Here is a 26919-nt window from a genome sequence, read left to right on the forward strand (position 1 = left end):
TGAAATGGGTTTCTCTTGAAACAGTACGTAAAGTGAGAAAAACCTTTTCGAAAGGGTGCACTGGTTCGAAACAGTGCATTATGCCGAAAAGGTGTGACCTTTTAAAATGTGCACTGGTTCAAAATAGTGCATCATGCCGAAAAGTGTGACTTTTCGAAATAGGCACTGGTTCGAAACAGTGCTTTATGCTGAAATGGTGTGTCCTTTTGAAACATGTGACTTTTCAAAGAGTTGCTTACTTTTTCCCAAGAGTCACTATTGTAGGAAACTTATTCCAAAAATATACTTATTGTTAAGTAAACAAGAAAATCAAATTGATATGAACAAACCTTTAATATCAACAAACAAACAAACCTTTTTAGTTCAACTAATGAACTTAATTTACTAATGATTAAATCCGAGCCTAGTGAAGATTCACTATGTTCTTAAGACAGATTTTCCCCCTCATGGTGCTTGAAGGTTGATGAGAAATTGTCTCCCAAGATAGAACGGATTTCCTTCTATAGAAAGCTAACACTTTAATTCTATAGACTCAGCGAACACAACATAATATTTGACTAAGAACAGGGGGAGAAGAGAAAGATCGAACTCGCGGTGATGCGGTGTGTCTTTCTCTCCAAATTCATCCACTATTTATAGGTGAGTGGTGCCTCTTGAGAAACAACCACGGTGACTCTTGGAAAAAGTAAGCAACTTTTGAAAAGTCACATGTTTGAAAAAGACACACCATTTCGGTATAAAGCACTATTTGAACCCGGTGCCTATTTCGAAGGTCACACCTTTTCGGCATGATGCCTTTGTTTGAACCGGCATATTTCGAAAGGTCGCACCTTTGGCATAATGCCTTTATTTTGAACCCGATTGTACCATTTTGAAAAGGTTTTTCTCACTTTACGTACTGTTTCAAGATAAACCCATTTCATCTCAATGTGGGATAACTTGGGAGACAAATTACTCATTCATATCTCAAATGAATTTGAGCAAATCATTTTTCTAACAATCCCCCACATGAATGAAAATTTGGCTTCTTCTATCATAAACATCGGATTTCTGTTCTTTTACAAATGAAAAGATACCGCATCAGGTCAAGTAGCATGGGAGGCCTTGAACTTGCCTTAGTGAAAGACGATCGAATTTAATTGGACGATCAGTAGACTTCAATTAATGTCCTTGAACTGGCATCCGTTTGTATAAATCTAGACAATCATCTTCACGCAGTACCTTCTCGAATACTGTTGGTTCTCACGTTTGTGTTCATTTTGGCCTTGAACACTTCTTGGTTTCAGATAGTGCTTTTGAGACATTTGCCTTTAAAATTCTCATAGAAGCGGCCCCACTTCGCACTAACATAGGTGATTTCTATAAAGAGTATCCTGCAATACTCCACTTGGATAACATAACTTTCCAAAATATAGTAAATCATTAAAAACTTGACTTATCCTGGTTCTCACGGCAGATATGCACTGTCTTATATAGGAATGGGTTAGAGTATAATATTACTCTCCAGTGCTAACTGAGTCACAAACATAATTCAGTTGGCCCATTGAACCTAGATCTTGGGATCTCCAGTCAACTAGGTTGGTTTTTCCATTATGATGACTCTTGGTTGATTATCTCAAAGGCTTTAAGCCCATTCCCCTTGATAATCTTTCTACTTGCTCTCTTGTTAAACCTTTTGTAAGCGGATCCGCAATGTTATCTTTTGACCTTACATAGTCGATTGAGATAACTCCATTTGAGAGCAATTGTCTAACGGTGTTATGTCTACGACGTATGCGTTGAGACTTCCCATTATACATGCTACTTTGTGCTCCACCAATAGCAGATTGACTGTCACAGTGTATACATACTGTTGGCACAGGTTTAGCCCAGTTTGGAATATCCTCTAAGAAATTACGAAGTCACTCAGCTTCATCTACAGCCTTGTCTAACGCTATGAATTCTAATTCCATAGTGGACCTTGCTATGCACGTTTGCTATAAGGATTTCCTTGAAATTTATGCATCTCTCATAGAGCAAAACACCACATTTGATGTCTTTTGAGTAATGCTTCAACAAATTTCCAATTTTGAATTGATTAATTCAATAAGATACATAATCCCCCACATTTTTCCCAATTTCTCATGACAAAGTCAATAAATTGGAAAACCATTTAGATATATGTTTAGCAAGTGAGGTGTCTTGTTAAAGAATGTCACATATCATTCATATAATGTCGAAACACTTCTAAGACCTAAATTTTGCTTATAAGTATGCTTACAGAACAATATCTTAAACAATCTTCTTTATTGGCACTCTTTGGCGCAATAGTAAAACACATACATCTTACAAATAATACAATATTTTTAGAACCCTTTTAGCACCAGCCATTCCTAACATCTGGAATGAAGCAAGGATTCTCGGAATCTTGGATCATAATTCCCTCCAAGTGTGGCATTACCACCACCTTGTTTGCTTTCAAGAAGTCCATTCCAAGAATGACTTGAAAATGGTCTAAGCGAGCTACCATCAGGTCCACCTTTCCTCGCCAGTTGTGCATCTTAATGTCAACTTCCAAAGCGAGTCCTTTCACCGGTTCGGCTTCTTGGTTTAAGCCTCTCATAGAGCATGTACATTCTGCGAGTTTCAATCAAATAGCCTCGGATACATACTCAGAGATTAACGTATGAGTTGAACCAGTATCCACCATTGCTAGTAGACACCCGTAGTTGTTGAGTTCCACTTCTACGAACATAAGGTCATCATCGGGGACCAAAATGTTCATACCATTCAACGAACTAGTAGGTCAAGCAAATGAAATAGGAATAGCATTAATCGGAGAACCTGGTGGTGTTGTCATTACTATTAAATTTAATGAACCGTCGCTGTTGGCTGTTCTCAAAAGGCTTGGACGTCCCTCTTTATATAGACCAAGTGATTGTTTAATATGCGTAAGGTATTAAAACAACACAGACGATTTGAAGTACCTGAGCAACCAAAACCATGAAAACCCGCCACTCATTCCAAGAACTATATATACGACAGTGCAGGAAATGTCTTTTTGAGTAGGTGAAAAAAAAAATTGGAACCAATGAATGACTTCAGTTCGTTAACGTTTGATCAAATCAATGATTAAAGTGTTTTTTTTTCACTGTATAGCGTTGTTGTGACTCACTTTCAACTTGTTAAAGCAGATAATAAAAACCTCGAGACTTTAATAAGAGACGAACTCACTACGTGGATTTCTTGTAGAACCTAGAGATGGAAGAAAAAAAAATTACGCTGCTTTTTTTTTTTTTTTTTTTTTTTTTTTTTTTCAAATGAGTCAAAACTCACTACACATGTCATCCATTGGTGTCATGTAAACATGCAATCCCAACCGCCACTTCTAAAAGTAACTGTTAATGAGTGGGCATATATTGTCCAATCTTTAAATGGTTGCAACGATTCACACCAAATAAACTATACTGTACAAACTATTTTACAAACAGTTTGCCTCAGTAAGGCCCAAGTCATAATAGAAACACTGGTAAATCTATGGTGCGTTCCAAAGGTATGTAATTAACTAGAAATACAATAATACATACCTGCCCCAGTTACAAAAAACGTGTCTGCGACATATCAATATTTTGACCACCATTTCTCAACGAAACGTGAACAAAACACTTAAAAAAAATAATAAGTTCATTAACAATAAGTATAGCCAAAATTAATTCAACCAAATTAATACAATGCAATAGAATCTGTCTTAAGTTTGTAGGAAACTTATTCCAAAAATATACTTATTGTTAAGTAAACAAGAAAATAAAATTGATATGAACAAACCTTTAATATCAACAAACAAACAAACCTTTTTAGTTCAACTAATGAACTTAATTTACCAATGATTAAATCCGAGCCTAGTGAAGATTCACTATGTCCTTAAGACAGATTTTCCCCCTCATGGTGCTTGAAGGTTGATGGGAAACTGTCTCCCAAGATAGAACGGATTTCCTTCTATAGAAAGCTAACACTTCAATTCTATAGACTCAGCGAACACAACATAGTATTTGACTAAGAACAGGGGGAGAAGAGAAAGATCAGAACTCTGTGTGATCTGGTGTGTCTTTCTCTCCAAATTCATCCACTATTTATAGGTGAGTGGTGTCTCTTCGAAACAACACAGTGACTCTTGGGAAAAAGTAAGCAACTCTTTGAAAAGTCACATGTTTCGAAAAGACACACCATTTTGGTATAAAGCACTGTTTCGAACCAGTGCCTATTTTGAAAGGTCACACCTTTTCGACATGATGCACTGTTTCGAACCAGTGCATATTTCGAAAGGTCGCACCTTTTGGCATAATGCACTGTTTCGAACTAGTGCACCATTTCGAAAAAGTTTTTCTCACTTTACGTACTGTTTCAAGAGAAACCCATTTCATCTTAATGTGGGATAACTTGGGAGACAAATTACTCATTCATATCTCAAATGAATTTGAGCAAATCATTTTTCTAACAACTATGTTGTTTCGAAGAGGCACCACTCACCTATAAATAGTGGATGAATTTGGAGAGAAAGACACACCAGATCACACAGAGTTATGATCTTTCTCTTCTCCTTCTGTTCTTAGTCAAATACTATGTTGTGTTCATTGATTCTATAAAATTGAAGTGCTAGCTTTCTATAGAAGGAAATCTGTTCTATTTTGGGAGACAATTTTTCATCAACCTTCAAGCACCATGAGGGGGGGAAATCTGTCTTAAGGACATAGTGATCATCACTAGGCTCGGATTTAATCATTGGTAAATTAAGTTCATTCGTTGAACTAAAAGATTTGTTTAATTAAAGGTTTGTTCATGATATATTTGTTATATCAATTTGATTTCTAGCTTTCTTACTTAACAATAAGTATATTTTTGGAATATGTTTCCTACAATATTTTATGCCGTAATAAGGTCGATTAACTTACAATATTTGTTTCTCTTAGGTTGTTTTGTACATTACATTGAACCAGGTCAAGTGTGTGCTGCAATATTCTAATATTGCTACCTTTAAGCAACTTATAAGATTGAAAGTTGAAGATGGCCCCAGGGACGAAACAAGGATTCTAAGCCTGAGGGTGCGAGATTATGTGCACACAACCCCCCTCCTGCCCTAAAAAAAAAGTTTAAACAATAAAGATCAACAAAATTATGCATTTATTTTAATTCACAAAACTATAGTATGTTGACTAGTAAGAATTTAATATGGACTGACGAAGTTACCTACTTAAGCACTTAAACCATTAATTGATACTCCTTGTCTTACACTTTTACTATATGTTTATATATCTGCATATTCTAGTACACAAGTCTATAACAATTCAACAAATTGTTAATAACTTCCTATAATGTTATAAGTCTATAACCCTACTATCACATGGAGAAAACTATAAAAGATTAACATTGAAAGTAAAAAGTTATTATTATTTTTTTAAGTGGAAATTTTATTGATAATGATAACGAGTTTTACAAATAATTAGGACAAGCGTGCAACAAGCTGCGCCGCAAGTCCTTCATGAATTTGTTTTTTGTTGTTTTTTTAGTGGTTTTTTTTTGGGTTGAGGTTTGACGTCTGTTCAAGAATTGAGAGTGAAATAAAGGAAAAAGAGCTTACGAGTTTGTTATGGGTGACTAATCGGTTGGGCTTTGGGCCTTTGGCTATTTGTTTTAGTCTCATAACCCTATCAAACATTCAAAGACACATTTGTCCATCTTAAATGATTTTAGACTCAAAATAAAGGGTTAGTTAGACTTACCCCCGAGGTCTGACGTCTGTTCAAGAATTGAGAGTGAAATAAAGGAAAAAGAGCTTACGAGTTTGTTATGGGTGACTAATCGGTTGGGCTTTGGGCCTTTGGCTATTTGTTTTAGTCTCATAAACCCATCAAACATTCAAAGACACATTTGTCCATCTTAAATGATTTTAGACTCAAAATAAAGGGTTAGTTAGACTTACCCCCCTATTAATAGTTGTAATTAGTGCCCCCCCCCCCATTTTCAAAAATATTAGTGATCAAACTTATTTTTAATGGAAGTGTTGTGAGCAAAACATAAACAACCAAAAACACGAAGATGCCCAAGAGTGGAATGTGTTGTAAACAAAAGCATATGAGGTGATTTGCTATTTAACAAGGGGCTAGGAATTTTGTTAATGAGATAGCCTATGGTGAGAATGCATTCACCCCAGAAGGATAACGGGAGATGATGTTGAAAACGTAATGCTCGTGCAACGTTGAGTAAGTGACGATGTTTTCTTTCAACAACAACGTTTTGTTGGGGAGTAGCAACACAACTACGTTGGTGGATAACCCCATATTTGGAAAAAAATTGTTGCATGTTATGGGATATAAATTCGGATCCATTGCCGGATCGAAGGACTTGGATTTCATGAAAATGGTCATCAATGTTGCTATGGCTAGATATGAGCGAATGTATTGTAGAATGAAAATGAGTGTGAACCATGGCAAAAAAAGATTGTAAATGCATGGCAGTTTCAAATTTGACAGTCATAAGATAAATCCATGTAGCCCAACTAAAATCACCGACAATAGTTAAGAAAAAAATGAGCATTAGAATAGGATGGTAAATGAAAAGGACCCCAAATGTCATAATGAATCATTTGAAAAGGTCTAATAGTTTTTATTGAACTATGAGAAAAAGATAAATGTGTTTGCTTAGCTTACGGACATACATTGCAAGTAGCATTATTGGAACTAGAAATGAAAGGAAACTACTTAGCTAAAATCTCCAAAGGCGTGGAAGAGAGATGTCCTAAACGATAATGCCATAAATTATTGGTGGTGAAGTTGTGAGATGAGCAAACAAAAGCTAGTTGGAGATGGTAGAGTCCCCCCATTAAGTCGTCCCAATCCAATCTTCTTCTTCGATAACTAGTCCTGAAAAAGGCAAGAATCATTAGTGAACGTGACAGAGATAGGGTGAGACTTAACTAGTTCACTAATAGAAAACAAGTTAAAATGAAAAGTGGGAACAAACAGAACGTTGTCAAGACGCAATAGAGGAGAGAGAATAACACTACCAATATGAGTAATTAAATGGTCTGTTCCATTTGGAAGTTTAAGAGTAGAATGTATTAAACAAGTTTGATAATGAGAAAACATATGTACTGAGGAACAAACATGATTGGTAGCACCAGAGTCAATGATTAATATAGATTTAGAAAAACACGAGAGAGAAATACATGTCAGGTTTGCTTGTGAAGTGGTGCTACCTGAATCAAGCAAACTGATAAGTTGGTTGTATTGTTATGTGGAAAAAATAGGAGAATTGGAGTCCATAGCAATCGAATTGGCTTGAGCAGGCTTGGGGGGATAACCGTGCAGTTTGTAACATGTACCAATATGATGTCTAACTCGGTTATAGTGATTGCAGAAAGGACGAGTCGCGTCTTGGCTCGGGTTGCCACAGATATCGAGCGGCGATGCTTCTTCGAGGGCCATTGCGAACTAGTGTTTTGCTGCGGAGGTTTAGACGGGCCTGATTTCGAAGAAGAAGCCCAGTTGGTCTTTTGAAACTGGGTACTCAGGGCAGCAGTGTCTGGAGCAGAAGGAAGAGAGAGTGCATGAATCTCTTATTGCTTGTCTTTCCTGTCGGATTAAAGAATAAATCTTGGACATACGAGGAAAAGGATCCATTAAAAGAATTTGACTGCGAATGGATTGAAAATGAGCATCTAGGCCTTGCATGAATTTCATAGAATGATCGTCTTCAATCTCTTTGGCAAAAATAGACGCATGACCACAAGTACAAGCAAGCATAGTAGACAAAAAACTTAATTCATCACATAGAGATTTAAGGAAAGTGAAGTCAACAGATATCGGACGATTGTCTTGTTTGAGAAGAGTGACGGGATCCTTCAGTTGAAAGACCTTGGGTGCATTAGTTTGTGAAAAACGGTCACCTAGATCTTTCCAGATTTCGGATGCAAAGTCAACATATAGGATACTTTCACGGATATCTGGAGTAACAGAATTGAGAATCCATGAAGCAACTAGGTCATCACATCGCAACCACTTGGTTTTTTCTTTGGGAGTAGTGGGAGGTGTGATAGAGCCATCGACAAAACCAAACTTATTCTTTGCTCGAAGGGCTCTAGAGATAGACCGTAACCAAATCGGATAATTGTCACCGGATAACAGAGGAGAGACGAGAATAGCCATGGGAATATCTGAGTGGTGTATAAAGAAAGGATCATCGGAACCTGGAGGAGAGTCATTATTGGTGTTTGAGGCATCGACCATTGAGAATTGAGAGGAGGCGAAAGCTTAGAGTGGTTAGGGTTAGGGTTTGGATCGAAATTAGACTGATACCATAATAAATTAAAGAGAGAGAGATTGATTTAAGAGAATATTTACTTAATTGATTTCTACTGTTTACACAATTGTTTATATAGAGATTACAAGTTCTTAATATGTACGCATTGTTTCTATCTACGTTAATAGAAATCCTAAAACAAATAAGAAACAAACGGTACAGGCTGCGATACTAGAATGGAAGGCGCGTGCGCTCTCCAGTTGTTCGATGTCAAAGCGCGTGCACGCTCTATCTTCTAATAGAACTCAACAACCAAAATTGGACTTACAAGATGAATCGAGGGTTGTAAAGATATTCTTTCCATAATGGAGATCATCGCCATAAAAAATCAGCTCAATTAAATATGTTTTGCTCTAATTTTGTCAAATGTCGTTTAAAAAAAAAAATTTTTTTAAAAAAAAAAAAGAAAAGAAAAGAAAAAAAGTTGGATAAATCCATAATATTATAATCGACATTTGATAAGGATGGACATGTTCAAGTGAGCTGCAGTGAGTGTAATCTCTATTATGGGGATATCATAACTACATAAAAAGTTAGCCTCTAAGACATTATTTTGAGTGGTGGAGTTCTTGATCGTTTCATTTCATTTTATCATAAATTTATATTGCTGACGTTAGTCTGTATTTTTATCTTAAATTCGAAATTAAAATTCAGGGTGGACTGGGGGCCAAAAAAATTGAAAAATTGGACTCTCAGCCCAATTACTTGTTAGGTTGTAGAGTAGAATGTGCACGGGCCTCCAGCCCATAATGAGATGCTACTTTGCAAATGGTTTATGGGCTTTGTTTGGTCTCCAATTTGGATAACCAAGAGCTTGTTCAGTTTTCTAAGGTTTTCCTTTTTCTTTGCCACGTGATTAGATAAGATAAGACAAAATTTCGCTTTCCATTGTGTTAATAAACTTATAAACACACTGGTTTCTACGATTAATCAATTTGCTATCTTGTTATCCTAACCTTAGTTTTGTCGTTTTATAAATTACACACAAAAGGACAACCATTACACATACTTGATTGCAATAGGAGACATAATCATGGACTCATCACTGTTTAGATTTGTTTCTTGATTTCTCAAACTGCTTAGATGAGGCCAGTGGTATAGCTCGTTCTTAGCTTTCAACCTATGTTTACATCTTAGCTTTCACCATGCTTCCGAGCTTGTTTTTTATGAGGCTTTGAATGTAAAACGAGAAGGAACAAAAATAGGAAAGATGTTCATAGGATGTTTGGGAGTCAAATGTCTATAATCACAACAGTAAATGAGTTCCCACATTTACATAAAATTTGTCAAGGAATATCTAATTATCTATATTGCTTAAATGCAGAGTTGGGTATATTTCATATCATGTATATGTTTCCATGACTAGCCTAAGATCACTTGGCCATTTGGGAAATAAGATCAGGGCATGCAGTCTGATTGTTAGAAATTGAGTCAGGTAACTGTTATCATCATATTTTGTACCTTACCCAAGTGATGGCGTTTGGCAATATGCTTCAATTTTCACCATTCCACCTAACCTGCACATCAATTCGCGTTGGCAATTTGAACTCCAATCTACAGTTAGACCTTTTTTTGCGCCATAAACATCATCAGTCATTGCTTGCACACTTGCACAGTTGCACCTCACAGTGGTGGGTTTTTACCACAATCGGAATTGTGGTTAAAACTTATGCTACATCCATTTTTGTTTTATGCTTGGAAATTGATTGCAAGATTGCAACCATGTTAGGCATGCATCCTTTTACAGTTGATCTTGGGTGAAGATCTGATACCAGTTTGACTTCTAGGTAAAAGATTTCTTTTATGCACACATCCTTTACTCGCAAAGGACAAGAAAAATTCTATGTTTTGCAGAGAATTTCAGTGACATGCACATTTTAAAGTGTGGTATTTCTATCTTTTGTTGAGAATGAATAGATAAAGGCCCTAGAAAGTCAATTAGAAGGTAAGACTTTTTCCAATACAAAAAAGACAAGGAAATCATTTGTCGAAACGTTTCTGATCGAGGGTTCGAGGCAATGCTTGAAACGTTGTTCAATATGATTATCTACAGCAGTAACCTTTGAGTGTGGAGAGATCTCGGATACGAAATAATAACATGTTAAAGGGGAAGTTCCTCAAAATATTGCAACTGAGTTCTGTTCAACTTTTTAAATTTCCATTTTCTCTTTTATTTCCACACACACACACAATATATTGGTAACTTATTCAGGAAATAAAAAATAAAAAATTAATACATGCCGTAGCTATGTTTTACTGTGTAAACAATTGCTCAAAAGAGGGATTTTTGTATAAGAGATGTGGTTGTGAAGTGTCACGGCAACTGACCAATTCCGCCTTAGCTATGACATGAAGCCCCCAAGAACAAAGAGTTACATTTTCATATGAGGGTGTTTCCCTTCTTCATTTACAGCTTGAAACCAGGTCTGGGATTCAACTTGAGTTAAAAAAGTTTACAAAACTAATCAGCTACACTCTTAATAATGCTAATACATTTTCAATTTTGTATATTTGATCATTTTAACTCAACATCCAAAAGCTTGTAGTGGGCGGTGGGCCTCATTAGCGGATATAACTCCAGGATGTAGACCCCATTAGGGAACACAACTACAGAAGAAGGAACTGCTACGTGGTCCTCCCAATTGCTTCTAGTTTATTTAGCAGTAGAACTAGCAGTATATAAGTTTCTCTAACACACCCCTTCATTATTTAAACACCTTTTTGGGGGACTCTAAGTTGCACTTAAGTTCAAATTTAATGGCTGAGTTTGCAGTAGACATGCACGCCTTCAAGCCTTCTCTCTCTTACACAGAAATGGATTCCAACATTGAGCTAATTAACCATTTTGGTGAGCTTAATTCGAGTTTCTTGGAGAATCCTAGCTTGAGTATACAGAACACCATCGGTTTCTCTAACGACAATTTCTTAGCACAACAACAACCTGACTTCCCGGTTAATTTTGCCAATGTTCCTGGGATATACTACCTTAACGATTCAATTGTGGGTACAGTTGATCATACGTTGCATTCAGCAGAAGATGCTCATCAAGAAAGTAAGAAGAGGAAGGCTACGCCACTATCGAATTCAAGCTCAGGGAATTCTACTACACCAACTATACAGAATGGCTTGGATGGAAATGTTAAGAGTACTAGAAGAAAGAATGTAAGAGATGTTCTGTTTTCGAAGTTTTTTTTTTTTTTTTTTTTTTTTTTTTTTTGCCAATGTTTGTATTTGAAATTCTGAATTTCTCTTCGATCTGTTCAAACTTTAGCAGACTGAATTGTTTGGCTTGCATTGTTGTGATGTTAACAGAATTCAGGAAGAGGGAGAAGAGGAAGAAATCCTGAGAAAGATGTTGAGAAACCAAAGGAAGTAATTCATGTTAGAGCTAGAAGAGGCCAAGCTACTGATAGTCATAGTTTAGCAGAAAGGGTAAGTTTTATAAAATTTGTATGAAATATGTTGAAAGAAGAATTCCTTCAATAAGTTCATGGAAATTGAACTTGTGATGCTCTGGCATGTAGGTAAGAAGGGAGAAGATCAATGAGAAACTAAGAAGCTTACAAGAACTTGTTCCTGGATGCTACAAGGTAGAAGCTAGTCTTAGTTTGTTTTCATAATTATTCTTCTGTAAGGCACTATTGCATTCGTTAATGTCTTACCTACTTGTACACCTTGAGCCTATTATTTATTTCTAACATTAAGTTTTGGATCATAGACAATGGGAATGGCAGTAATGCTTGACGAGATAATCTCGTATGTACAATCATTACAGAACCAGGTTGAGGTGAGTCGAACCCGGGATGATACATTTTTCAAGCGTGATTTTCAAGTTTAAAATTGAATTTGCAGTCTGATATATTTTTTGGCTTGTGCAGTTCCTCTCTATGAAACTCACAGCAGCCAGTTCTTTCTATGACTTCAACTCAGACATGGATGTAACACAGATAATGCAGGTAAACCTTGTACCACAACATCTCAGAAGTAATTTATCCATGCTTGCCTCATCAACATTATTTGGCAGCAACAAGGTTTGGCATACAAATATAAGCTAAATGATAAAGAATATGAATATATGTTGAAATTCCTTTCATAACTTGGGCATGTGTACGTGTAGGGTGAACTTTTTTTTTTTTTTTTTTTTTTTTTTTTTTTTTTTTTTTTTTTTGTTTTTGTAAAAGGTTATAGGGTTGAGGCAGACCCCTACCTGTTGATTAGACTTCGAAAAGTTACATACCTCCCTAAGAGTATGATCATTAGAGGGTGAACCTATCTTTGTTGGTTCACAACTTCACATATTATCTATAAATGCATTTATTCGGGTCTATGGTGATGCTGAATATTTTCTGTTTGCAGGGGACAAATGCATATGAGGCTCAAGAGGTGGAGAAGTTGGTTAGAGAAGGAGGATATGGAGGACTCAGTTGCTTCCAACAAACATGGCCTCTTTGACTCTACTTTTGGCCATTACTTCACATTTCCATGTCCCACAAGAAAATGCTCTCCTCCAATTCTCCCTTTCCTATCGATCCATTCTGTTCCCTGTCATGCAATACAAAACACAGTACAAATAGATCTTATTTTGCCCCCAACTCGCGGGACCTTACCAATAATTTGTGAAGGCTTACTATGTAATTCCTCTTCAAATTAATTATCAATTATATGACAATGTTTTGATTCGAATAAGCGACTAGGACACGTACTGGAACTAAGACTCCTGGCATGTCGGCGTAAACGCGGATATGACATTAAGATTTGGTTAAGATGGATCAAGCCAAGTTATATCATGAGGAATAAATGTAAGGTCAATTATTTTTAGGGCATTTCGGTAATTTTACATTTAATATGTGGCCTCAGATCCTATATTGGAAGAGATACATTAGACCGCCTAACACTCGAATGATTAAAGGATTATGCAAACCATTTGTAAAGCATACACGTACAAAAGGATCCTTACATTTGCGGATGAAGAACAAAGCTTTTTGTATAGGGACCCATGATAAGTGAATGTAGTACTGTTTACAGTTGAGTCATGGCATATTGATAGGAGAAGGACAATATAACCTCCATCTCCAGAGGATCTGGCATTACCTTTTTCAGATATGTAAAGGGTCCTTATCCGAAATAGGTAAAAAGATTTATGACAGCCCAATATTTCTCATGTTTATGCTTTCATCTCATTAGTATTTTGTCGATGTACAGTAACCAGAAGTCTAGATCTAATCCAGTGGATTCACTAGCCGATCTGCTACCAAATTTCACTGTCCTGCAAATGCATATTCCTTCTAAATTCCTTCTATGTTAATTGAACTTTTTTACTGCTTGCTTGATGAACTTCAATATTTAACTACACAGTTTTTTTAAAGTAACTTACTTGTGCAGCTATAATTATTTAATGCACAAATATAAACAAAATTCTGTTCACTGTCTGCCTGCTCCATTCACCACCTAAAACTGAATGCTGCACCTTCTGCCATAGCCCATAGCTGTTTTAGTGGACTTAAAGGGTTTTACATACGCAATAAAGTGATCGAGGGAGGGTGAGATGAGTTTGAGATTAAAATTTCTTCCAATTTGCAACAGACAAGTAGACAACCAAAACTTGATGGTACATGTCTTCATCTATAATTGTATATCTGTAGGTCCTTTACCAAGACGCAAACTGACCACTAGAAAACGCGGCTATCTCATATCAGGCAACTTGCAAAATTTTCGGTCAATCAAATTTGTTTTGTGTTAAATATCTGTAAATTCAATGTGTTTATTTCTTTTACTGTGACAGTGTAACCATTCGTCAGAGTGAACACATGACAGGCTTACATCAAAGGTCTCAATCTATGGAATAAGAAACTGTAGTTGGTATTAGAGGTCTCACTGTCAGGCTTCAGTGGAGAGGATGGATTATAACTTTATATGGTGTTACTAACCAACATTTTACACCTTAATAACGAGTTAATGCAATACATTTCTACTCTGACAATTTTTATTTAGGTATTAGTAAATGATTGCCTCTCCTGATTTGGTTGTAAAGACAACCTAATTATGCAAAATTGGTAAGATAGCATGGAGGGGATACCCTGTTTTCTGCATTACTTCACCGGGAGTTTATCGCGGTCACTACACTTGAACAATCTCAATTAGAGGTTGTATATGGAGATTTAAGCCAGAGCTAGTCATTAATAAGAAATCAGAATCGTAGGAGTGGAAACAGCAAAAGCATGTAAACGACAGCTTCTAATAGGATTGAAAACTTGCATATATCCAAAATGAAAACTCAGTAAATCTAGCTATGCTACAAGCTCAGAAAAGTAGCTGAATTCCGAGCAATGCCCGGCATAGCCATTGTGCAGAGTTCCTGCTAGTTTTGTGATCTTGCACATGTTCTTATTACTTAGACATGACGCGTATATAAACAGTCAATCAAAATAGTCAAAACACTGCACGTCACATGCATTTGCGCCTAGAGGACGACTTATGCATTTCCTATAGTTAGGTGTTTGAAGTTCTTAACTTATATTAGGAAATCACGAACAGAATAAATTGCAAGTTTGCAAGTACACTAGCTCAATCAGTATCCCAAGCTTCCAATCATTTTCTACTTAATGAAAAAAGCTATAAGAGCATTCCCAATACAACCAGCAAGTTTTCACCTCTACTTAGGACAATTTTCCCTCCTTGCTATCTTTATGGTGAAAAGCTACGAGGGATTGCCCAATGCAGAAGTGATTTTAAAATGTCGGACAGAATGTTTTATTCCGTCTGAATGTAAAAAATAAAAAAATATCGAAAAAAATTGCACGGAATGAAACATCCCGGCCCAAAAAAAAAAAAAAAAGAAAAAAAAAAAAAAAAAAAAAATCGAAAAAAACTCACAGAATGGAATGAAACATCTTGTGTGAAAAAACGAAAATAGATGCGAGACGGAATAAAAAGTCCCGTCCAAAGTTCATACCTCAACAGCCATCTCCGTAGCAAGTACTACCCTCATTATCACTGAGTTACAAGCTACCGGATTTGTCACTCTTGCCTTGGGCAAGGGTTTTTAGCTCCATTAGGGTGACAAATCCCTTTTTCTCCTCATAGTGATTTGCATTGGAAATGCTCTAAAGACCACTAGAATCGGTGTTGTTGTCATAATTTACGCGGATTAACTTGTTAACAACTTAACATGAATCCTATTTTAAGAATTAAAGTGTTTCTACAAAAATCTAAAATTTAATCACTTTAGTTATGTGGATAGCAGATGTAAAAAGATACGTGCTTGGCAGCTTGAATGAATATATTGTATGGACAAATCCCACGGATGTTGCCATTTCTTTTTGTGAATGATTGAAACTAGCTAGGAAGTCTTATAGAAAAGGGAATTCCAGGTATAAGACGGAAGAGGCAGGTGCATTGTACTTAAAGATTTGGAGGTATATCACAGCTTGACATGGACCATATCATGCTCACAAGAGTATGGATAATGTGGGTTCTCTAAAACCGGAAATGATGAGAGCCTATGAACCTTTAAAGCAACTTTTTGCACAATTGCACATTTGCACCTCTTTTAGTTTGACTCCTTTTTGACCCAATTTTCTCTTGCTTTTAGTATACATGAACAAGGAGAAGACCATTCCATGGGACCTATTTAACAAATATACAGGTCATATTCCCAACTTAGAGTTTAGTCACATAGATTCACTGATAATTGGATGTGTTTGGTGAAGTTGAAAAGACAAGTATAGCTACTATAATGGGCAAGTTCAAGGACTCAATTAAGTTCAGGGGGGTTCATCAACAAACCATAGAATTGGTTTTGGTAGAGCCCTATAAGTTGGTAGCCAATCACAAATTCACAAGTCCCATTCAGGATAACTCTAGCTAAAGGATGAAAAAAAAATGAAGGTTGATTTTCAAAAGTTGGTATAGTGGGACATGGAACTTATATATAGTTCATAACTTCATATACTGGAAACACCACTTTTTGTTCATGTGCAGCTACACGTACGTGTTCCCAGAGTATCTTCTTTTTGGTTGATTCAATTGATTTTGAAGAATGAGTCAGACACTGCAACTTAACTTTTGGAGGGTATATATCATCACAAAAGCTTAATTAACTTCTAAATTTGTTTAACGAGGTTAGAAATGTTAAATATTAAATTTCTGGGTGTAAATTTCATTGAACTGATAGAGATCTTATCAATTTCACTATCGCGTTGCAATCAAATTGCATAATTTGTTTCTACTCATATTCACTGATCAGGAGGGGTTTAGCCTAAATTTTTTTGCTATTACACACACTAATCTTTGGTAGAGACTAGAGACAAATGGTCAATCCCTCCTACTCAAATTCCATAATGAACGGAAGCCAAAGCGGGCAAAGCCCAAAGGGTTGGGTTGATTAATGATAAAAGCCCAACTTAAAGTTTGAGATACGGAAACCTTATTGTTGGATTGGGCCGCACGAATTGCAGTCCAAGACAAACTTCTATCTATTTGTTCATACAAATTGCTCAAGCCTCAAACGCCGAAGAGCCGAACCACACCGGTTCCGCTCCACTATCGTGCTCTAGGTAATATTGCTCTCTATTCTCTACATGTTGATCAATCTAAAAATTTGCTTCCTTAAAGTATTAATGAAAGCCTTAGTTACTTCTTTGATGACATTCACTAGCAGGTTGTTGATTACTTTTTCAACCAAAATATTATAATTTTCTTACCTGATCATATGATTGCAAAATCAATTTGATCATGCAGTAAAAATATCATGGTAATAAAATTGTTACATGCTATATGATATCACTGATATATCGTAACTTCTGAATGTGTCAGTGCGGTACTGGTAGTACCGTAGTACAATTGTTATGGTGCTGATTAGAACGTACTGTACGTATCAAAGTATTTACCATAAAAAAAAAAAAAGTACGTATCAAAGTATCGTAGTTCTTTCTAGAAATCATGGTTAAGATGGTTCCTTTACTTTTGATACTTAAGTTAACTGATCAAAGAGACCAATTGAACAAACTTTGTTTCATGTTTGTGGAATCGTTAAAACATTATTTCTTTTTCTTTCCGAAGTCGCTTTGAAAACTAGGGAAGCATTGATAATTTTACTTTTCTTTCGCATGCACATTAACTTATTAGATGAACTGAAATATGTAAGATAAAGTGTGTTGATGATAATGGCTTAAAGAGCAAGAATATTCGTGGTTTTCAGATTGCATCATGAATTTGAGGCGGCGTTATCGCAACTGGTCTCTACTTCCAGACGAAGTTTTATGGCTTATCATAGGCCGTATTGATTTTGTCGATGTCCATTGTGTATCGGCAGTTTGTAAATATTGGAGATCTTCCAGCACGGATTATGACACACCTCTAGAAGAATCTCAGCACCTACTAATCGTATGCCATGGGGCCCATGGCTAATGATAACGAAAAGATCTGGGCTACCACGAGGATATCCCTATAGGGATGAGTGTTTCGAGACCGTTGGATCCGAAATCCAACGGTCCGAAAATCAAAAACAAAAAGGAAGAGAGAGAATATGGGTTTGTTTTGGATTTTTGGACCATTAGATCTCGGATCCAACGGTCTCGGCTGGCGTCCCTATAGGGATATCCTCGTGGTAGACGAACTCGAACGAAAAATATGTTCAGTTCCATACGAGAATTCTATCGACCAGTGGCTAAGAAGACTATTAAGATTGATCGACGTGAGTTTTGTGATACTTGTTGCCTCTATTCCAAAGATGGTTGTTGCTACAAAAGTTTGCGGATGTTAACCTACAACTGTTCAATTTTGTGTCTATGAAAACAGTTGACCTTCCAATGTTGGAAACTAATGAGACACGGATTGTAAAAGCAACATTCTCGGTCTGTTCAGATTATCCCAATTGCGTTGTTGTTGTAATTCGTTACGGATATCCAAGCTATCAAAGTTTATCGGTCAATGTTTGGAAGAACGGAGATGCAATGTGGAATAGGTTTAAGGCCCGGTTTGATCATAGTTTAACATGTGTTTTCAATGTATGGTTATGCGATAACCAGTTATACTATTTCAGTAAAAATGGTGCGATTGTTGCTTTCGACACTGATCTTTCTTTTAGGAGAGGCAATGTGCCTAATAAGAAGATCCATTTGTCTCATCTAATGACAGAATGCAGTAATGACCTTTTTGCTGTCTCACTGGAGAGTTCAGATGAGTTTAGTGTTTTTAGATTTGAGCCTGTAACTATGGAGTGGATCGCATTTGACGCCAAGAATTTGGTTTGTTTCGACAATTTGTACAATTATAAGATTGGTTTTATGGTAAAAGATAACTGGTACAAGGACCGGCTACTGACATATGCGTTGGGAAAGCATTGCGAAATCAAAATGAAAGGAGGATCAGTCGTTGTGTCTGGCAGGGAACACAAAAGTTTGAAAGATGTAACTACTTGGGTAAATGTTTATTAGAGTTGAAGGTGAACTTTTGTATTCTTTAGTTTTCAAAATAGTATTCTTGGGTAACGTTGGTTATTTATTATTATTTTTTTTAGCACGCAAGTAGGGATTTTATAAAGAATGAAAAATTATACAATAAGTAGAAGTTTCACATGCTATTAGAGCTTCCAATTCCACTAAATCTATAGTATGTCCAGTAAGGACTGTAGGGGAGTAATATCCTCATTAAGGAATATCGCACACGCGTGAAGCATAAGCGAACTCAAGACATTGACCTCCAAGACCGATCTGTGAGCAGCTCCCTTGTGAAGTAGAGTAATATCCTCATCAAGGAATATTGTACACACGCAGCAAAGATGAACCCAAGACATCGTTTTCAAAAAGACCGACGTTGGGATTTATTATTATTTTTCATGTAGGTGGTACGATTTTTAATGAAAAATTATCAAATCAAGGATGTCTCAAGATTTAACAAACGCCGAAGAGGACGTAGGGGAGTAATATCCTCATTATAAAGTCACCACCGTGGTATAATCATTACCAAAATCTTATTTGTATTTCCCACCACCGGAAATATGGACCAAGCGCAACTCCCAATCAATCGACTCTTCATGTAGGTGGTGGTACGTTTACTTATACAAAAAACCAACAAACACTCATTATAATCATTACCAAAATCTCCACCCTACACGTGAGCAAGAGGTACACGACTTACGGTCTCTAGGATCGACACTTCCATAGGCCAATAAATACCACCTACTTGAACTACGTGAGATCTGATTCTTCTCTCCCCTTAAAAAACCAAGAGAAGATACGTAGGCAGCTCGCTCATTAGCGAACACGGTCTTTCCAGAAAACCTCAACCCATTCTCCTTTCTTCAGTATCTCTAAAGGAAAACCAAAACTCCTCTTTACATTGGCGCCGTCTATGGTTTCGATTACTTGAGAAATCACTTTCACACAACTCAAAAACCAACAATTCTCAAGCCCACGAAGCATGGTCAGCCTCGAAGCTCAAGTTCAAAACCTCGCAAACCAGCTGGGTTTAACAAACGAGAGCATTTCCTTGCTCAGGCAAGAAAATGCTGCTTTACGAGCACAAGTGGATGCTTACCAACAGCAACCAGTCGGTAACGTTGCTGAGAACGGCATCAACGAAGTTAATCAATAGATTAACGAGTTATCGCACAGGATAAGCCAGAGTGCAGTAAGAAAGGATGCGACCGAGATTGTTCAAAAGATGCTCAAGACATACCGCGCGTCTCCGTTCAGTGCCGAGGTCCTCAATAAACCCTCTCCTCAAGATTTTATCCGACCACGTTTCCCGATGTATGATGGCAAAGACATGCCCGGTCAAGATGTGGCTCGATACATTCAAAGTCTGGCACTCTACAGTTCTCCTGAGTTTGATCACTTTCACTGTCGACTATTTCCAGCCAGTCTCAAAGATGGCGCACTTGATTGGTTCTTCTCCCTTGAACCTGATTCTATTAAAACTTTTGAGCGATTTTTATCGACCGTTTGCTAGTCAATACGCGTGCAAATGCACGAAAGAAAGTGGATCTTGATTGGCTGTTCCAGCTCTCATTCAGGGAAGATGAAACCATTCGCCAATTCTTAGGACGGTTCAAGGCTGAACTGTTGTGTATGGAAAGCGGATCGAAAGAGTCTCTTTGCCATTAATCGGCATTTTCTACTTGTCGAGTGTGTAATACCGACCTCTCCAGATCACTGATGAAAGAGCGCCCAGAAATGCTGTCCGAATTGTATGCTCGGGTCGACAAGTATATCAAGTTGCAAGAAAGTTTGAAGTCCAGTGGTTTAGCCGAGGACCAGTGTCACGCCCCGAGACCCAACACACATCCCGAGGACGTGGAGTGAATCTCGAGGCTGACACCATCACAATTCTACCGAAATTTCGGCAGAGTTTCCTTTGTTTGATCGACGTTCGTAAACCCTAAAACCTGTCATAAACCTGTCATAACCTGGAAATCCTAAACTACAACCTTCCAACAACTATATATATACAAACCAACCTTCTAAACAACATCACATCCCATCCACCAACTATGTAAGTATAACTGATACTTAATTACATCAATTATTACATCAAAATGGCCTAGCCCACTATATATACAACCAAAGGAACTAGCCTCTTACTATACAACCAAAAGAAAAGAGCTATGCTCATAATATACAGCAAAAGAATAACCTAGCTTATCTCTATACAGCCCAAAATATAAACTTGACTCAGTCTCTCGTCAAGCATAAGGCAATCCTCCCAAATCCCCATAACCCTCATCGCTAGGGTTAGGAAAAGCCTCCTCCGTAACTGGCTCGTCTGAAATGTTAAGTAGGATGAGCAACAACGATGCCCAGTAGAAACACACATAACCAATAAATAGTCTACTTATAGAAAACATTTAAAACATGCGGGGTTTCTATAATAGTATTCAAATATTGTGACTATGTATATATACATCACTAACTAGCGTAAATCATCTCGACATGCTTCATTGATATACAAAATAGAGTTTTCACAATCATCATACAACTATTGCGGGTCACGTGATCCTATTAGAATGGTGAGGGTACGACCGGTATTTTCGGCCCGATCCGCACAGAAATCTCGGTTCAAGATTTTCCGGTGTGAACCATGCACCGTTGTTTTCTCGATTTTTACCGGGCAGGAGTGAAATGCCGTTGTTGTGTTCAGATACACAAAATCCCCAAAGCTTTTAGGGCTCGGGTGGGCCTGTGCGGACCACCGACCCCATACGGGCTGTCACCTATCTTACGGTGGTCAACCGTTCGACGACCGCAGATCGCCGGGATCCTGACACACATCCAGGAGTGGACTAAACTCTCACTCCTCGCATCTAAACCTCATCGAGGTAGCATGTAACCCCACGCAAGCTAATCACCATACAGCGTGACACGTACAAGCATGGTTATCTAGAAAAGTAGAAAAGGAATTCCCGAACTACATCCAGTGATGCATCCCTTTAAAGGTGGCCCACCACCTCGAAAGGTGTACACCACAGTTGGAATCCTAGAGCGAACTGCCGTCTCCGGAAATGCGACAACAGTTCCTTCTTTATAGGAATTCACAGTTCCTTTTCTAAATTCCCTCGTGATAAACATAGTAATATCTATATATATATACTCGTATTACCGATTGTTTTCAAATACTCTAGTTACATATCTAGTTTTTCTTTTAAAACTGTTGATTATATAGGTGTGAGTTCCTGGATTTCCCGAAATCGAGTAGAACACCCTATGACTCCCAAACGGGCCAGTCATAGTAAATAACAACCGATGATTCCCAAACGGCGAATCATCGTAAATAACACAACCATCCCGGGAACAACAATCTTTAACCTCCCACCTAGTTACAAACAACCGGAAATCCTTCCCGCATTACAAAATCCATCTCTGCGTCTCCCCATCGGAGACAAGAGACGCGAACTTTTCCCCAAAACCAGTTTTTCACTTTTAACAAAGAAAACAATCCCTCGCTACCCCGATTTTACAGAAAACCCATTTCACGCGAAAGCTATCTATATATATAGTTTATAGCGAGGAAATACAATGCAAAACATGAATATCATATATACATGCATGGTTGATACACAACTATCTATTTCCTAGTTAAACAATTCAAATCATGCATGAAAATAAGCAGGCTATATACTGGTATGTAGGTTCCTACCTTAGCAAGCTCCGTTCTCCTCAAGCCCACTTAACCGAATCAAGCCCACTTAATCAAATTCACTCGAGATCACTCCTATAACATCAGATGTATACGTCGGTCGTTAGAGTTTATCAAACTAACGAGAAAATTCTTATCTACGAAAGTCGAAAAGAATCTCGACGCTAAGGATTTGGTTTTGTAGATAGCATCAAAACCCAATTCTTTCTCAACGTTAATAATACTAACGTTGAATATTACTAAGTGGGTGTTCTTTCTCACTCACTCGATACTCGACATGATTTTAAACAAGTGTGAACTAGCATCAATGCTCTAAAATAGATTGAATATTTAAATTCTTACCGAGTCAGCAACCAAAATCGCTCCTAGCTTGCTGCTCCACCGATATCGCTCAACTCACTCCTCTCCAAACCAGCTACTGCCGACATTCAACAACCACTTCCAATTATTATTATCATATTTTTTCCAATACATCACAATCCCATCCAAATTTCAACACTCCAACCATAATAACTTCATCAAACAGAGTATAGTACTAGAGAATATCAAAATCTCTTACCAAATCAGTAAGAATGCTTCATTCCGCTTTCTTCTCGGCTGATTTCGTCAAGCCATTCCTCTCCAAATAGCTACTGTCGAATCATACAACTACCCCATTCAATATCTCTCATCAAATACAACCTCAAGCTATTGAATTTGAATCTAAACATTAATTTGAAACGAATTTAACTTACCCAAGCGGAACTACGATGAAATTCCACTCAATTTTCGAAGCTGCACACTTGGGTTTATAGTTTCTAGGTTGGGAGTGTGAAGAATTGAGGTAGAATCGATGGGAATTGAGAGGCTTAGGTCTCTCTCTCATAGGGTTTTGAAAAGGTAGCGAATTTGGAGAGAAATTTGGGCGATTTTGATTTGGGGAAATGTTTTGTTTCGTGCGTTTTTTTGTTTGGTGCGATAATTTTTTTTTTTTTTTTTTTTTTTTTTTTTTTTTTTCTCTTGTTTAGCTAATTTGGCCCAAGCCCAATATGACCAAATTAAGCTTAAGGCATAATTCGACCTCTAACCACTAACTAATTTGACGTCGCGTCGTAATTATTTTTCCGGCTCATCCCGCTAAATTTAATCTTCTATATTCTATCTCACCGCATACTATAATGATGACCCAATCATGCGTGTAAGCTGTTAACTCGTGCCAGCTTCGCACGCAGACAAGCCGCTAACCGACATTTTTGCCAAATTTTCGCCTATAGTCGCTTATCTAACGTGACTTATGAGTCGGAGTTAAGTTTCATCCAGTTACGTACGTTTGAAAAATAAACCCGACGACCAATTTACATAAATGACCCTGGATTTATTATGAAATTTACAAAAATACCCTTAACAAGAATTTGAGTTTTTACAACCAGGAGGTGGCAGCGATCTTTGATCATACCCCATGCAAAAGCGAACCAGTCGGCCGGCACCAAAGGGTATTTCGACAGGGACAACAATGAGAGAGTTATTTGTCTTGACACGCTCCCCCAGTTACATATTGGACAAGATCCAGCGAGCCTCATACTTCCGACCAGATGTGAGACAACCAATAGATCGACCTGACAAGCCCTATTGTGCATTCCACAAAGCAAAATGCCATGAAACCAATGCGTGCTGGGGGCTTAAGCACTATCTCCAGGACCTCGTGGAAGCTGGTCATATTAAACAGTACACCAATATTCCTGACGGTGATTTGCGCTATACACTCATGGCTCGCCAAGTACGCAGTCGATCTTTGCCTCGCCGTAACCACCAAGAGTTTCAAGCTCGCCCTCACAGCAGAGGACGTCCCAGAGACCGTTCTCGCCACGAGCGAAGACAACATTCGTCAGATCGTGACAATGCTAGAACCATTCACATGATTACCTTCCCCGATGATTCCGTAACTTCCTCCAGAGAGAAAAGATGTCGTGTCTGCGCTCTTCAAGAAGTGTATCATTTTACTTCCCAGGCAGCACACGCTCCGCGCAGCTCAGGTCGCAACCCAGGAGATATCATTTTCACAGAGGCCGACCTCAACAAGGTCTGCCTACCTCACAACGATGCACTGGTCGTCCACGTCAAGAAGAGCAACTGGACAGTAAAGCGTGTCCTAATCGACCCTGGGAGTTCGTGCGATATTTTATTCTATCACACCATTCAAGAAATGAGTTTACCCAAGTCAGTTCTTATCGATCCGATTGCTCCCCTGTATGGGTTCAATGGCTCCAGGGCCGACCCCATCGGTGACATCATACTCCCAGTATCGGTAGGGTCTAAAGAAGACAAAGTCAGCTGCAATACACGCTTCAGCGTTTTGGACATCAAGTCGTCCTATAATGCCATACTAGGTCGACGGTGGATCCATCAAATGCAAGTTGTACCATCAACATTGCATCAAGTTCTCCGTTTCCCAGGCCCCAGAGGAATGGTGGAGCTGCGCAGCAATCAACTGGAAGCGTATCATTGTAACCAAATCCTGTCAGCAAGTAGGACCGACAGTGGACCAATCCACACAAGCACGAGCCAACCAGTTATATAATGGCCAAAGACCTGATTGCCGAGGTCAGAGACAATGCATCAAAACAGCACGCTGGGGGCTCCAGCAAGACGATTCAGTCGTCTGTTTCAACTCCAGAAGTCAGCCTAACCATTGTTGATCCACCAGGACGGATCCCAAAAGTCGCGTCCGTTGTTGTCAAAACAACAGTCAAGACCCCAGAAGTCACCTCCACTGTTGTTGCCCCACCAGTTCACATCCCAACAGTCGCACTGCCATGTGTCGCACAACAAATATCAATTCCGGAGGTCACCCCAGACTCTATTGTCATGACCACATACAGCAGCCATTCCAGCCCCTGTGGTCGTCGCCACAGATATCGCTCCAACTCATGCGGCCAATTTCACTCTCCCTCAGATCTATAAAGTATCACCATCTGAGGAAGTATTAGTGCCAAAGGCCCAACTGAGCGAGTGAACCTAGGAACTGATGATGATCCCAAGTTCGTATCTGTAGGGGCTAACCTTGACCCTACACTCAAGGCCCAACTTGTAAACTTTTTGGCTATGAATAAAGATGTTTTCGCCTGGTCGTATATCGATGTGTCCAGAATAGATCCTAATGTAGCATGTCATAGATTAAATGTAAATCCCAATGCTAGACCAGTTCGCCAACGACCTCGCCGGTTATCCCTACGGTTTCAGAAAGCCATTAATGACGAGGTCGACAAACTCAAGCAAGTCGGTTTCATCAGGAAAGTGGGACTATCCAGACTGGATCGCCAACATTGTCGCGGTCCCCAAAAAGAATGGAACAGTTCGCCTATGCGTCGATTTCACGAATGGCAATCAAGAAACACCGAAAGATAGTTTTCCCCTACCTCGCATTGACCGACTTGTCGACCAAACCTGTGGGCATGAACTTCTCTCCTTCATGGACGCGTACAGCGGATACAACCAAATCCCACTCGCTGAGGAAGATCAAGAGAAGACCTCGTTCATTACCGAGCAAGGAATTTATTGCTACAACGTCCTCCCGTTCGGCCTTAAGAACGCTGGAGCGACATATCAGCGTCTGGTAACTGACATGTTCCAGGACATGTTAGGAGAGACCATGGAGGTTTACATAGATGACATGGTCGTTAAAAGCAAGAAAGCAGGCGACCACCTCAATCACTTTGAGCAAGCGTTCTCCAGATTGCGCCGAACTCGAATGAAGTTGAACCCAGAGAAATGCCTCTTTGGAGCGTCCTCCGGAAAGTTTCTAGGATATTAGGTGTCACAGCGAGGGATCGAAGCAAATCCAGACCAAATCCGAGCGTTCTTAGACATGCCTAATCCACAGACAAAGAAACAGATACAGAAGTTGTTAGGCATGGTTGCTGCACTCAATCGATTCATATCCAGGGCGTCAGACAAGTGTCGCCCGTTCCTACAACTCCTTAAAAAAGGCGAGCAGTTCTCATGGAATGATCAATGCCACCAAGCATTCGCCACTCTCAAAGAATACCTCACCACGCCTCCCGTCTTAGCCAAACCAATAGATGGAGAGACACTGGGGCTATATCTGGCAGTATCGGACTTCGCCATCAGTTCAGTTCTCTTCAAAGAGGAGAACAATTCAGAAAAACCGATCTACTTTACAAGTAAGATGCTTATGCCAGCTGAAAGGAATTATTCTTTCCTTGAAAGAGCCGTACTTGCTTTGTTATATTCGGCAAGAAAATTCAGGCCGTACTTTTAAGCACATTCGATCGAAGTACTGACCGACCTCCCTTTGAAAAAGATCTTCCACAAAGAAAACAAGACTACTCGTATGGCCGTATGGGCCGAAGAGCTCGGCGAACACCACATGGAGTTTGTACCTCGAACTTCTCAGAAAGGTCAAGTCGTAAATAAGCCGATTTCCTAGCAGATTTCCGTCGTCGATGACCC

General features: G+C 38.5%; 2 protein-coding genes and 1 long non-coding RNA gene across 3 annotated transcripts; 1 reads left to right on the forward strand and 2 right to left on the reverse strand.

Annotated features, from left to right (window-relative positions):
- Window positions 1-7487: 7487 nt before the first annotated feature.
- LOC147479487 (uncharacterized) lies at window positions 7488-8261 on the reverse strand. Its single transcript, XM_086578424.1, has one exon. It carries the CDS (start codon window positions 8259-8261, stop codon window positions 7488-7490), a length of 774 nt encoding a protein of 257 aa, XP_086434550.1.
- Window positions 8262-10998: 2737 nt separating this feature from the next.
- Window positions 10999-13020, forward strand: LOC147479488 (transcription factor BEE 3-like). Its single transcript, XM_086577537.1, has 6 exons — window positions 10999-11496; window positions 11647-11766; window positions 11859-11924; window positions 12053-12121; window positions 12213-12290; window positions 12691-13020. Exons 1-6 carry the CDS (start codon window positions 11092-11094, stop codon window positions 12784-12786), a joined length of 834 nt encoding a protein of 277 aa, XP_086433663.1. The 5' UTR covers window positions 10999-11091; the 3' UTR covers window positions 12787-13020.
- Window positions 13021-22235: 9215 nt separating this feature from the next.
- On the reverse strand, window positions 22236-23423 carry LOC147479489 (uncharacterized). Its single transcript, XR_015206147.1, has 3 exons — window positions 23030-23423; window positions 22813-22888; window positions 22236-22545 (listed from the first exon to the last, which is right to left on the reverse strand). It is a non-coding gene; the product is annotated as an uncharacterized LOC147479489 (long non-coding RNA).
- Window positions 23424-26919: the final 3496 nt, after the last annotated feature.

The sequence above is a fragment of the Coptis chinensis genome, chromosome 8, assembly GCF_015680905.1.
Source record: "Coptis chinensis isolate HL-2020 chromosome 8, ASM1568090v1, whole genome shotgun sequence".
NCBI lineage: Eukaryota > Viridiplantae > Streptophyta > Magnoliopsida > Ranunculales > Ranunculaceae > Coptis > Coptis chinensis.

Coding starts and splice junctions, on each gene's coding strand:
- LOC147479488 (XM_086577537.1), top strand. CDS start 11,092: ATGGCTGAGTTTGCAGTAGACATGCACGCCTTCAAGCCTTCTCTCTCT. Junction 11,497..11,646: donor AGAGTACTAGAAGAAAGAAT/GTAAGAGATGTT, acceptor TGATGTTAACAG/AATTCAGGAAGAGGGAGAAG. Junction 12,291..12,690: donor ATGTAACACAGATAATGCAG/GTAAACCTTGTA, acceptor TTCTGTTTGCAG/GGGACAAATGCATATGAGGC.
- LOC147479487 (XM_086578424.1), bottom strand. CDS start 8,261: ATGGTCGATGCCTCAAACACCAATAATGACTCTCCTCCAGGTTCCGAT.